General features: G+C 33.5%; 1 protein-coding gene across 8 annotated transcripts in view; it reads right to left on the bottom strand.

The window, feature by feature from the left end:
- Positions 1-14678, bottom strand: part of LOC143256292 (protein GUCD1-like) — a 58336-nt gene extending 43658 nt beyond the window's left edge. For 5 of the 8 annotated variants that reach the window (XR_013031230.1, XR_013031229.1, XM_076513345.1 and 2 more), the window contains exons 1-3: positions 14360-14668; positions 7383-7507; positions 6249-6317 (exon numbers count right to left, since the gene is read on the bottom strand). Coding sequence is in view for 6 of the 8 variants with exons in the window: in XM_076513345.1 (XP_076369460.1) it covers positions 6249-6317; positions 7383-7483 (170 nt within the window). In the remaining 2 variants the exon portion in view is untranslated. Of the gene's footprint in view, positions 1-6248; positions 6318-7382; positions 7508-14354 lie in introns of all 8 variants that reach the window. The other 3 variants (XM_076513344.1, XM_076513342.1, XM_076513346.1) reach the window with 3 other exon arrangements.
- Between the last annotated feature and the right edge of the window lie 510 nt (positions 14679-15188).

Raw genomic sequence — 15188 nt, forward strand, 5'->3', positions numbered from 1 at the left:
AAAGAAAGGCTTGTCACAAAGTAAAGTGATGGATCTACTAGATTGGTTTTGGAAAATAACAGTAGGAGGCTACATCAACCTGTCAAGTGACAGTTCAACTCCAAGTGTAAATCTAACAAGGCTCCACAGGGAGTTGACCTATCTCCTTACAGGATAATTTGGTTTCCATATACTATTTACACAATCACTGGAGTTGAACCATCACTTTAAGTGGCCTTCTTAAGGGATGGATCAATTCCAGTGATTGTGTAAATAGTATACAGAAGCCAAATTACTCTGTAAGGAGATGGGTCAACTCTTGTGGAGGCATTGTTGGATCTACAAGAACAGAACACCACTGCCCTGCCCATGACTGAATGACTATAACTAATTTTTTGTGGACCCCGTTCAGAACAACACCTCCATGGTCATCCACCCCATTGGTTTGGAATTGGAAAGTGTTAAGTACTTCTATACTGCACAAGGAAAATGAGGGTGAGAGTGAAGTGGAGAGTCTGGAGGAATGTCATCATTAGAGACATGGGTGACCAAGAAATCTTACTGAGTTACTTACTCAAGACAAAGCAGGGATGTGCAGCTATCCCCTTCTGCTTTACCCATACAGTCCATGGGTAATGTGGTACAGAATAGATAGGTTTATGGAGCAATTATGGAGTACATGGTCTAGATTCCAGCTTGGAGAAGCTTCTCCAATGGATGATGAAGACAAGAAGTGAGAAAAAATGGGAGATGATGAATCTGTTAGGAGGAAACATGGAACAAGGTTGAGAGGAGTAAGCTAAAGAAACCAAAACACAGACCCATCAACTTGTATTGGTAAGATCATCAAGTGAGAATTATTGCCAGTGGATAAAAAACAATTGTGCATACCCTGAAGGGTAGCTGTACATGAAATATAAAAAATGTAGGAGCCCTAACTGAACACAGAATTCTATCAGGATCTGAAAGGAGGGAAGATGGGAGATTCAAGGAAAGAAAATATGAGTAATGGAAAAAACAACTCTACTGAGCTGCCACAGTATTATACTGTCAGTATAAAGGTAGAAATGGTTATAAATGGTATGTGAAATGTCAATGACGAAAAACCAGATCAGCAACGTCTGCAGACCAATAGAAAAAGGAAACAGGCCTTAAGGGACAGATAAAGCAAAGAGCATGAGGAAAGTGGTTTGAGTGGAAGTAAAGTTAGGGCATGGAGGACCACATTAATGTCACAACCTAGAATAGTAGAATGCTTGGGAAATATTTGAAGCTGGAAGAAATGCATGAGCAAAAGGAAAACAAAAGAAGTAAAACCCTACAATATCTAGAAAAATGGAAGATATGAGAGAACATAACAAGACTGAAGACTCGCAATCATAGAGCAAGGTGCGAGAAATTCCACCAGCTGATCCAGAGAAGGTTTGTTGGTAGGAAATTTCCCACCAGTAGACTAGCAGTTAAATACTTTCCACTTGCTCTGGTACACTGTCATGGAAGATAGATGTATGAAAATAGTAGGAGACAGATATCAAGATACAGGACAGGAAGATCAAGATGTAAGAGGGGGTACTGAGGTTGACAAAGAATAGAAGAAAACCATGAAAACAGAAAAGATGGTGAGGGGAGCAGACACTGTAACCAAAGTTGTGCTGGTCAATAAGGTGCAATCAGGAGGACCCAATAAAACTCTTGGGCTACTCTTTTACAAATGATTAGCAGGATTGACTATCACATTATAATGCTCCTATAACTCAAAGGGTGAGTATGTTTGGTGTGATGGAGATTCACATCTGCAACCCTCAGATTACAAGTTAAGCGTCTTAACCATTTGACCATGCTGGGTCACAGGAGAGGAAGTGGCATACTTGCTGATGTATGAGTTTTATCTATCCACCTTTTCAAATTGTTTCTCAGGGAAGGAGAAAGTGAAACAGTGGCATAAAGAGGATCATGTGCAAGATTCCATTGTTTGTGAAGTGCCCACTGCAGGGTTACGGCAAAACTTAGAGAGATCAATGCGGTCATGAAGGACCACATCCTTAAAAGCAACAGGACCTCATGAGCTGTAAGTACTGAGCCAAGAGAGCATTGGGAACTAAAAGTTCCATGGAGCACAAACAAAAAAGGTAAAGTGTGACTGATGTTGTTGTTATAGAAAACCCCTAAATGCACTAGATACTGAATGGGTCAAAGGACTGCCTCCTCCAATTTCATCAACTGGCCCAGTCAAGCTGCCACAGAAAGAAGTCGATGAGTGTGAGTGTTTGACACCTGTTTGGAATAAGCTAAAAGGAGCCAGTCATCTTTGTAATGATGAAATTGCATCCCAAGAGCATGAATATGATGAGCAAAGGCCCAAATGATATCAACAAAACATGCATTTTCAGCTAAGGCAAGTCCAAAGGAAGGTACCTAAAATTGGTAAATCTCCCTTAGAAGAACAAACCAAAGATAATTGAGAGTGAAGTGTGATTGGGATGTGGAAGTAAGCATAAGAGATATTCATATTTGTCATCCACAACTCTGGGGTAACTGTCTATCTCAGGATAAAAAAGACTCCAGAGTGAACTTAAGGAGTGAGATGAAGTATCTGAGGTGTGATAAATCAAAGAATGATTTCCAATCCCTTGTTTTTTTTTGGACCACAAGAAGATGTGAATGAAAACCCTCTGAGGGATGGTTAACATGTTTGATAGCCTGCTGCAAAGGAAATCCTGAACCACCTCTGAAAGACACTGAGATGTCACAGGATCTCAAGAAGGAGGAAAGAAAATTGGGTGAGGAGAAAGAGGAGGTGGGGAAAGAAATCTGATAGAGAAACCAACTGAAAGAACCTGTGCCACCCATTGATCATTGACAAAGTGAAGTTGGTGAGGAAAAGAATTGAACAGTCAAGTTCCCATTGGCTAGTCTATGGTACTTTTGGCAATAGATGATTTATCATTGATGGCCTTCACAAAAGGAAGTACCCAGATTTAAAGGAATGGGTGATGGGTGTGAGGATGAAAGATGGGAAACACAAATATGTGGCATGGAAGTCTCTGATCAAGATAAACAGGTCACAAGAGTTGAAAGATTGGACTGCAAGTGGGTTGGTGTTACCTCCAGCTCAATATGCCAAGGACAGTATTAAAGACATTATATCTAAGAAATGGATCACGACATAACTCCCTATAACAAAGAAACAATACAAGTAACAACAGAACTGAGGATGATATACAAGCTAATTTGAAAAAAGTGAAGGGTGCTGGAAGAAAATCCCTCAGGATTTCTGTGGAGAGCCTTTGAGAGCAGATGTATGTAAAAGACACTTGAGAAGGAAAGTAAGGGTAAGAAAAAAGTAAAAATATTAGGCATGTATGAAACTAACGTTATATTCAGGAGCTGCCTGCCTGATTATCAATAAGGAAACCAACAATCGTTGGTGCACAAATGGATAGTCCACCAAATGATAAGAAAGAGCGTACTGATCAGAGGCTCTCAAGAGCACAGCATGCTGATGCTTTTATTTAATTGGAAAATAGGTGATCTGCATGCACCTGAATTTCAGGAGACAGAGGAAATACCAAAAATGGTTGAGAAGAATGAGGGGAATAAGGAATAGGAGAAAAGACACAAAACATCACAAACCTGAAATACAAGATCCACGAAGGCCAAGACGAACCTTGAGGCTGGAATTGGGAAGGAACGTAAGACTAAGAAGGAGGAGAAAGATAACGTTCCTCATCATTCTGAATACCTTCAACAGAAGCATGAGAAGCCTGGGCAATGACAGATGACAAAGGTTGGCCCACGTAATGTTCATCCTCCTGATGTACAAAAGCAAAAAGATCCATCATCAAGTCACCCATACCTGAGGGCTGAGACAAAATATTAATCACTGTATGACTCTTAAAGTGGTAATGTGGATTTTGTAATTTATAATCTACACAAAACTGTTGATTGTAGAAATAAAGTGGCAATAATAAACTGGAAAAAAAATTTGTAAAGGATAAAAAGAAAGAATCACTTGAAGTGAAAATTAAATTCTAGGTCACACAGGAAACATTAAGCATAATAGAAAATGACAGTAAATCAAAAGCTGCCAAACAAAAAATGAAGGTTCAGTAGAGGAGTGTTGAGGAAGTCACGTGTCGTGAGAGCATGCTGTGCTACGTGTCGTGAGAGCATGCTATGCTACTATTCACTAATAGATGAGACATGATTATTTGAATGAGACCACACTGGAATACACAAAGTTAAACAAAGGGGAGCACAATACTTCTGGTGTATGTAAAGAAAAAGTTTGCACACAAAAGTGAATTAGAACAGCTAATCTTGTGAGAAGAGGCAAGTACTGTATTGGAATCACTCTGTACTCTTAAAACTGATATAAGTACATGTATACATTCTATTTAGAAATAAAGTAGTTACTTTATTTCTAAATAGAAAAATCTGATACTAATAATACACAACAGTAGTTGGAACATTATGATGATTTTAATACTGAATGAGTAAAACATCAGGAATGATCAAAACTTACATGATAATGACCACCAACAACAGGTATAAAATAAACAACCCAATAATTGTTTTGCCGACTATTTAATTTACTGTTTTGTCATAACTCTGGTTAATAATCAAAAGTTTGGTTTTGTTTGAATTTTACACAAATCTACACGAGAGCTATTTGCACAAACCATTCCTAATTTAGCACTATAAGACTAGAGGGAAGGCAGCTAGTCATCACCACCAACTGCCAACTCTTGGACTACTCTTTTACCAATGAATAGTGGGATTGACAATCACATTATAATGCCCCATGGTTGAAAGGATGAGCATGTTTGATGCAATGGGGATTTAAACCCGTGACCCTCAGATTACGATTGAAGTAATCTTAACCATCTAGCTATGCAGTGCCATCAAAAGTGTGTCTAATGCTCTTCATGTCAGGGATATAGTCCCTGAAGAACCATAAAAGAAATATCCCTTTAGCCATGACAAATTAGTCTCTAATAATAATGTCTCAGAAAGTGGGCCAAAGGCAACCTGAAGGGGTTACCTGTTTTAACTACTTACATCATTGTTGTCTGTCAACTGGTCAGAAGGCACTAAAATGATATTAAGTAAAATGTGCACATGCCATGAATCATGAGAAGAATTATGCACTCTGGAGCTACAACACAACATGACATATAAACTTCAACTATAAAAAACAAAAATATTAATTACTCTTAATGTTGGTTTTGCTTATCTTTGAAACAGTACAAATACAAATTGCTTTACTTTTAAATACTGAGATGTTGTATCATTTAAGTGCAAGTTTTGTTGATGACAATAATTGTTTAGAAAATTTAAAAATGCATAAATATAATTAAGTATTAAAGAAATCTATACTAAAATACAATAAAACAAATACAGTGTTAAGTCAATTTTGATTTTTTTTGTACCTAGAAATGTACTCTGGTGGGACTAAATTTCTCTATGCCACTGTTATTAACTGTTGTGTGATAAGCCAGTCAGGAGTGAGCCACTGAAGAATATGTCCACGTTCTTGGTCTGCCCTATTGCACTAATATTTTTGTACAGTAGTTGTTCTAATTCAACCCTTCAGGAGATACTTTCATGACCACGTGATTCTCAACAAGCAAAACAGTGATTTCATTAAAGGAATTTCAAACCTAGAACTTGGAGCTTTTATGTTTGTCATTTAGTTATACCACAGTCAGATTGACTGATTGCTTGTTTTGTAATTCACACAAAGCAACACAAACTGTTTGTGCTAGTAATTCCTAACTTTAGAGAGGCTAGATTAGAAGCACCCACTAAAGGTTCTCAAGCCTCTCTAGTCAAACGATAAATCTAATTGCTACTATTATGTATCCATAGCCCAAAAATGTAAAGCACAATTTATGAGCACAGTGTACTCATGAGATCACATTCAGTCCAACTGAAGTTAATTTCCATTTATATAATAAAATATAATAATACTTCCTTCTTTTTTCAAAAATAACAAATTTCAAGAGGCAGAAACTGATTATCAAATTAATTAACACTTAAAATACTTTTGTTTTATTATCACAATCTTATATGCGTTAAGGTTTTACACTGCCAGTTTAATCACTAGACTGTTACACCATTCATTTCAATATGCCATTAACTGGCATTTCATTTCAAACATCCTTTTAAATTATAAAAAAGAAACATGTACTCAAAGAATTTTTACAACCAGTCAGAACTGGGTAACAAAAAAAATATTTGTAGATTGTTTCGTTTACATTACTTACCTCCTACCAAATCCCTCCTTGAAAGAAATTTCACGCAAGTTGTTTCTTAAAAAGTATCTATTATCCTCCCTAAAACAAATTAGTTTATTATATTTTAATTGTAAACTACTGTAATATTTACATATTGTACAGAGTACAAGCACTTACAAAGCAGTCTTAAGAGCTGTGGAATTACTTCATGAGGAATATTTAAAATTTAAAGAAAAATAATTCATATCTTGAGCAGAAGAAACAACTGTATAATATATACAATTCAGATATGTTAAGTTACATGGATAACGAAGAGCATCTGGTAATAAAATGGACAAATTATTGAGTCAGATGGATAATGAAGTATTCATTTGATCATCAAATGCAGAAATTACTCAGTTGATTCAGATGGATAATGAAGAGTTCATTTAATCACCAAATGCACAAATTATTCAGTTGAATCAGATGGATAATGAAGAGTTCATTTGATCATCAAATGGACAAATTACTCAGTTAAGTCAGATGGATAATGAAGAGTTCATTTGATCATCAAATGGACAAAATTACTCAGTTGAGTCAGATGGATAATGAAGAGTTCATTTGATCATCAAATGGATAAGTTACTCATTTGAGTTAGATGGATAATGAAGAGTTTGTTTGATCATCAAAATGGATAAATTATTCAGTCAAGTCAGATGGATAATAAATAGCATATCTGACCATCAAAGGGACAAATTACTCAAAAGAACTTTTGTTAAGTCATTTCAAACATCCATTCCAACTGTAAATTAAAAAAGGTAAGCATCTCCCAGTGGTGTGAAAAATATCACCATGTTAGCAATTTCAGAGACAAAATACACTAATTAAGCAACTAACAAACTTGCAATAAACAGCCTGACTACCACACCCAATATTCAAAACAAGTAAATACCTGTTTATTTCCAGTTTGTGATATAAACATGATACAAATTTGTCCATAATCTTGTACATATTTTGTAAGGAGTTGTACCAAAGTGCTTTAATAACTACTAACTAATAACCAACTATACAAGTATCAGTTATTTCTGTGCTTAGTCTGCATCAACAACTTAGTTCTGATTGTATGGAAACTTAACAATTTCATATTATTCTAAATATTTACTTAACTGAGAAATGTGTGCTTACCCCAACACCATCAAGACAGCTGAAATACCACAATCCCAGCTAAAACGCTGTTTAACATGAGGTAGTATCACCTCCACCATATCAGAACACTCATCATCCATTTGTTTTAGTCACTTTCTGTAAACCTTTTAATGTGAAGCAAAAAATAATGGATCAACTAACAAAGAAACTAAATACAAATCTTGATTAAATAGATGCAATGAACAAAATGTTTGATAACAAAATGTCAAAGTTTTTTGTGTAATATTTAATTTTAAGTAAATTTAACTAACTGTTCTGTTCCTTTGTTACACTATTTATGCACCAAACTGCTTGTTGGTCCATGACTTTGTTGGTTAGTATCTCTAATAACATTATAAGGCACCACTAAATGCAATCCAAAATAACACCAATAATGCACATATTCCTATTAATTACTCCTGTAATAACTTTGTACAGAATGTCAGTGATTTCACCTAAAGTATTCAATCCATTACCCAATACAATGCTACTATTTTTTGTTATTCCTTGAAAAGTGAGAAGGTAGAGGACTGAAAGTTGGTTAATGTTATTCCTCTCTTTACAGAAGGTAATAAGAACTGTCCCAGTAATTATAGGCCTATTAGTCTTAAATCAGTTTTGAGAAGAGTTTTAAAGCCTGATAAATGTCATTTAACAAAGTTTAAAATTTTGTTTGATAGTAAACAGTTTCAATAGGTGAAAACCTTGCCTTACTGATCTTCTGACATTTTTTTGAAAAGTTTATATAAATGAGGGTAAGTGTGTAGATTTGTTACATCTGCAATTTTAGAAAGCATCTGTAAAGATGTCACATGAAAGGCTTACTTAAAAATGATCTCAAAACATATGGAGAATAAGTTGGTTCACTGCATAGAAATGTGGCTGGATAAAAGAAATCAGAAGGTTGTTATAATGGAGTGCAGTCAAACTGGTTTAATGTCACAAGTGATGTGTGTACCTCAGAGTTGGTGGGAGTAGCTTTGCAATTGATTATTTACATCAAGGACACAGATGAAGGAGTGGTCAATGATGACTTAACATTTATTGATGATATTTAAGGTCTTGGGTGTTGTTGACTGTAATGAGGATACTACTGATTTATAAGAAAGATTTAGCTCACTTGGCAAGTTGGCAAAAAAACTGGAAAATGGCTTTAAATCATAATAAATACAAGGTAAGATATACGAGTTATCATATTATGTATTATAAATATAATTTTGATGTGTAAAACCTTAATACTGTCTTGAAAAAAGAATGTTAGCACCCTGGTTGATGAGTCTCTTAAGCCATCTAAGCAAGGTGCTGTTGCTTGTGGGAGAACAAGTGGAATTGTAGATTGTATATAAGAAATACCAAATACAAGTCTAAAGAGTATTGCCATTGTATCGGTCACATTTAGAGTACTGTATTCAATCTTAGGTTCTTTACCTTACAAAAGACATTCCGATTGTTCCAAAGGGTTCATAGAAGGAATACTAAGATGGCATATGGGATGGAAAAATTGATATAAATAGACAGGATAAGATCTCTGAAACTGTTTCCTCTTGAATAAAAAAGAAACCTGATTGAAATATTTTTAAGTGAATTGATAATGTTGATACATAACTTTATTTATAACAAGGAGGGTGCAACTACAGGATGGAAAACATATATAAATTTTGACAGGAGTCATAATCACCTGAGGCTTTTCTGAAATGGTGTTTAACCTTCCAAAAGGGTTTCTTTCAGTTGTGGTAGAAAGCTTGATAAATATTTGAATGATAACAGCTGACTTTGAGTTTATTTTAATAGCTTGGTTTAGTCAACAGAGAAACCTAGATGATGCACTTAAATGTTTTTCCTTCTGGAGTTTGTATGACTTACAAGTGACTCGTAAGTCTAATGTTGTTCAAAGCTTTTAGTGTTTCTCTGGATAGACTGTTTGATTATTAGAACAAAGAAGATTAGAAATATGAGCTTGATTACTAGAATTAGGAGTAAAATTAAAAAATGGGTTACATAATGTTTTTATATTTTAAGATGATAGATGGCACTTCAAGCTTGTGCTCTTTGTTAGACTGAACAGCTCACAACAAGTGCATGTGTACAAAAATTTAAAAATATTGTACACACAGCATTTTGAATGTTAACACAAACTTCCTCTGCAAAATTATATGTTATACATAAACATTACAAGTCATGAAAAGTTCATACAGACTAGAGTTAAAATTGAAACAAAACATGGAAACAATTAGAATCTATAAGAAAACATTCATTTAAACCAGTTGGTTGTAGGATCCCCACATTGTAGTTTAATCTTCTTTCCAGTAATTCTCTTTTAAGAATGTACGTTAAAGCACCAATAAGTCCCAGAACCAAATACTCTCCAACCGTAGGTTTGTTGATAGAGAAATGTTTGCCCATACGTAAACATTCATTTAAACCAGTTGGTTTTAGGATCTCCACATTGTAGGTTGATGTTCTATCCAGTAATTCTCTTTTAACAATGTATGTTAAAGTACTAATAAGTCCCAGAACCAAATACTTCCCAACAGTAGGTTTGTTGATAGAGAAATGTTTGCCCATACGTAAACATTCATTTAAACCAGTTGGTTGTAGGATCCCCACATTGTAGTTTAATCTTCTTTCCAGTAATTCTCTTTTAACAATGTATGTTAAAGTACCAATAAGTCCCAGAACCAAATACTCCCCAACTGTAGGTTTGTTGATAGAGAAATGTTTGCCCATAACTGTGTCTTGGTTCTCTCAGTCTATTATGATTTAAACATTCTTATACTCCATTGCTGAGTTGGTGGCCTGTTTGTCCAATGTATAAACTTACAATGTTTTGCAAATTTGGTAGTAAATAATACAATCAGTGGCATATGTAAAGGACTACCTTATGTTAAAAGTTGGGTTTTGTCCTTTACCTGTATGGTGCTCTTTATACATGGACAGATGACACACCTGTTTCATTTACGTGTGAGTTCTGGGAGTATTGTTTTATTTTTGTTTAAAGTTACCGTACATCAGGATTTCTTTCAAGTTTTTGTCATGTCTGTACAAAATAACAGATGGGTCATTCAAAAGAGATTTATTGGTCTGGTCTTCAAAAAGTATCATGTACTTATTTAATATGTTTAACCTTCTTGTTGGTCAGGTGGTATGTTAGCACAAGTAGGACTGGTGTGTTCTTTCTTGGTTGAGTGTTTGCTCCTGGGTATATGAGCTAGCTTTAATAGCTGCATTGTATATGAATGACTCAGGATATTGTCTTTTACAAGAGAAATTTTCCACTTATTTAGATTTATAATAATTATCATCCCTACAAAGTTTGCACAGTTATAGAAATTGTGAGCATGGTTACTGTAAGTGTGGAAAGATTCAAAATGTAGGTATATTAGTGAACATGCACAAGTGGTCAGATGGTCATCTCGTAAGTACATGTTAATGTTGAAAAAGGGAAATATTGGGTTAGATATTTACTAATTACGGTTGGAAAGAGGCAACAGCATAAAACATCTAATTTTGGCATGGGTGGAATCCCTTGCATTAGAAGTGACAAGTTTGTCATTTAAAAGCTCAGATGTAAGATTTAAGAGCAGGTGAAGATTCATTTCTGACAAAATGATTTTGTTTCTTAGAATTATACAATTATGGAAAGGTTTGCTTTGTGTTATGCCTTATGCTATTAATTTCAATTTCACTCTGCTAACTTACGTAACAGTTATAGAGATGTAAAACGGCCACTTCTAATTTTACCTTGAAGTTTTAGTGAGCAAGAGACAACCTTTAATGAACCAAATAGCTGTCACCCTACTCTTTAATACATTTCATCAACTCATGTTATTAGACATTATTTCATGGTACAAAATTCTATCATGCAGTAATAAACTTTTACAGAGAAAAGAAAATTCACAAAATACTCATGTTTATAGTTTTAGAAGCCCTATTATTGGTGTTATGTCAGAAGACACTGCCAACAGTAGTGAGTCCTAACAAAAGCCTAAACATAAATTAGTTTTCATTGATATATTTAAGTTAATTTTTGTTGTTTTGTATATGTATACTGTATCTAGTAAATGCAAAATATGCGTGCTTGTGAGCTGGGTATGTTGGCATGTTCGTATGTTACACTGCCATGTTTTTGAGTCGTTACCTCCTATTTGAAAAAAGGAAACATCATGTGTACACACAGACTCTGTGAAACAGACATCAACTAATTCTTCTACAACATTATGTTAGAACTTACTCAATTTAAATTAAGCAAAGCATTAACAAAAAAGTTAAGGTAATTTCTCCACACAATATGCATGTTAAGGAATATACTTTAATATTTAGCATAAAACCAAAAGCATTTCTTCTCTATGCTTAAAAATGAAGTGTGAACCTTGTTCAAATAATCTCCGAGCATGATATTGGTACTGTTTTGTGTGTGTGTTTTGTTCTTATAGCAAAGCTGAGTCCACCGAGGGGAATTTAACCCCTGATTTTAATGTTATAAATCTCCGAAGATTTACCACTGTCTCAGCACTGATATGAGTAAAATGTTACTATTACTATACACACGAATAAAATATATCATTTAAAGTTATAAACACAAATGTTTTTCAATCATTGCTTTTCTCAGTTTAAATTTCATGTACAAAAATATCTAAAACTTAAATCCCATGCAACACCTTGTGTTAATGTATAACAACAGTTATAACACTGTGTACTGAAAGCACAAGACTAATATTTATAGCTTTAGTTGCTAAAAATATCTTTAAATTTAAATCATATTTGAGATATTTTACAATCATCCATTGGGAAATATGTCCAAACACAATTTTATTAATTCTTTATACATGTGCAGTAAACCAAGTCACCACCAAACTTCTTCTGCTCTGTTATCCTCTTAGTTTAACTTTTCAGAAACAATATTCCAGGTTTCTGTAGTATTTTAGTCACAATGGGGTTCCTGAGTAAGTGTTTTTGTGATCTTTACTAAGATCCAGTTTTCAAGCAGTAATAACTCAAGTTTGTTGAGAATCATAACACTGTTTATGAACAATAATGGATTCCTCTCAGCTGTTACATCCTCTAAACCAAATTAAAACTACTAGATTAAAAAAAGTTAAAGCCAGTCCTTATGATTCATATAAACTACTGATCTTTCTTTTAAATTAACTCAAATTTACCACCTCTGCAACATTTGATGGCAACCCATTCCATAACCAAACCATCATATCTGGAAAATAAAACTTAATTAAAGGTAGCTTCTACCTTGCCTAAATCTATATTTGTGTCTCCTAGTTTTAAAATTCTCACTGTTAAATATTAAAAATGTTAACATATCATCAACATTAATTAACTACAATCTTAAACCCTTTAACGAGATCCACTCCAACTCTTCTTTTTTCAATTTTAAGATTTTTAATCTCTTCTTATGACAAACTCTCCATCCCAGGCACCATTCTAGTAACCCTCCTCTGAACCCTTTCCAATAATTCAATGTCTTTCTTAAGGTAAGGAGGCCCAAGATTAAATACAATATTCCAAATATGGCCTAACCATCAATCTGTACAATGAAATTATAACTTATTTAAACTTGTATTCAATATTTCTTTAGAAATACTTGCCCTACCAGTAGCAACTTTAAGAAACTGATCAACCATTACACCAAGATCCGTTTCTTACATGACACTGTTAAAGTCATTAACATCCAAATTACACTTACAATTCAAATTATGATAACCCACGTGCATTATCTTACACTTATTATAATTAAAACCATTTATTCACCCAATTCAATGAATGGTGTAAATTATTTTGTAAATCAACAGCATCTTCTTTACAACTACCAACAACTAAGACCTTATTATATAACATCACCAAATGTAAGTAATCTATTGGACATTCCATCATTAAATGTATATAAAAAAGAACAATGGTTCTAAGACTAAACCTCAGATACATTACTTGCAACATTAACCTAGCTTGAGTGAGCTCCATTTATAACAATGCTCTACTTTCTTTCCTCAAATCACTTTTCTATCCAATTAGTTAACTTATCCCAAATTGGGAAGACCAAATCTGTAATAATGATTCTTCTATTACAAAAACAACAAACTTTCAATTTTCATTGGTGGAATACTGGAAAATTATTTTAATATTGTAAGATATAATGTTAATTTAGTTATAACCAACATATTAAAAAAGTACAGACATACTAGAATGATAATGGTGAATGTTATCTTCTTAACTAAACATGGAATATCACTGTAGATTTTGCAGTTAAGTTGCACAACTTTTAGAAATTTGAGTGCAAAGAGAGATTTGATATTTTTAGGCATATTTTCTCTAGAATCTGTAAAAACTAAATTTTACTTCATTTTGATTTTCAAAATTAGTAAAGGATAACACTTAAAAGACGATATTGAAGGGTTAGAAATATGAGATTCAATACCCAGGGTAACATACTAAAATGGTAGGATTTAGAAATTCAGATGAAGATCATTTTTCAGTTAGTCAGAATCAATGTTGATTCTGAAATAGTTTGCTTATTGTAGTGTCAGTGATGGCGTCTCTTACAAGTTCTATTTACACTTTTACACATAATGCTCATCTCAAATAGAGAATGAAAGAGCTATTACATCTAGTTTTTAAATAGCCTATTTGATGCAGTGTCAGTTGTTTATGGCGTATCAAGGTTAGTTTTAATATTTGTTGTCAATGTTGAACAAGCTTATGTTTAAATAACGTTGTAATAATTTACAGCACATTATTTACTTACAATTCTCCATTTTCAAAAGTCAACACTAAATCTATAAATTTACTTTTAAAATTAATATTATATTTACTTACTATACTAGTTATAATTACAATTCACATAGCAAAGTCGATTGCAAGAACCATGTTAATAACATAATTATTAATACATGAAAACGGATTAAACAGCCACATTAAGCAGGTATACTATTATAATTTAAAGACAATACAAGTTCAAAATACCTTACTTGTATCTGTAGCTATTTATTATAAAGTTTTGCTATCGCCTGGCGTTTCCAAATTCCAGGCAGACACAAGTTCCACACCTGATAATACCGTGTACTAGTTTAGTGATAACTGTATATTTTGGAAAACTATAAGTGATTAAACCATGTCAACTTATCCATTTATTTTGCATCTCTAAGTTACTTTGGTACCTTTTAAGTAATTATTATTTCACACTCCTTTTGTTTTGATTACCAGCGACGAAACATCACTTCTTTATTCATACTCCACTATTGACAGAACCATAACCTTACAGTCTCCTTAAGTTTTAATGACAGAATATCTTGGGCTCCCTCTTCAATCAAGAATTAGCAAAATTTCCAAAATTTATTCTCCAGTTTCAAGTGATATATAATAATGTTACAAAACAAACAAAATCACATAGAACAAACAATGTTATTATTAAATGTACCTTACTTTTATTTATTGTGTATGCACATATGAATACTTACCTCACGCACTACTGATTTTTTTAAATTACGTATTTTGTTCTTGACGTTGGTACTGCCAGAATTAGATATATTTGACTAAGTCGTCTTCGTCCTACATCATTGTATTCGTTATTGCTATGTTATATACTTCCTATATTAAAGACAGATATTGAAAAATAAATGCATTTCAATAATATTCCGATTATGAATGAAAATTGTGATATGAGACACGTAAGCTTTTGTGTGTGTTAAAATAAAAACAATTGTTGTAAGAGCAATGATCTTGCAAATATTTTATATTCATGCCATTTCTTTCTTCAATAGGTTTTTTTACTTTAAGCCTTTTTTTATAGTTTAGCCA

Source organism: Tachypleus tridentatus, chromosome 7, assembly GCF_004210375.1.
Source record: "Tachypleus tridentatus isolate NWPU-2018 chromosome 7, ASM421037v1, whole genome shotgun sequence".
Taxonomy (NCBI): Eukaryota; Metazoa; Arthropoda; class Merostomata; order Xiphosura; family Limulidae; genus Tachypleus; species Tachypleus tridentatus.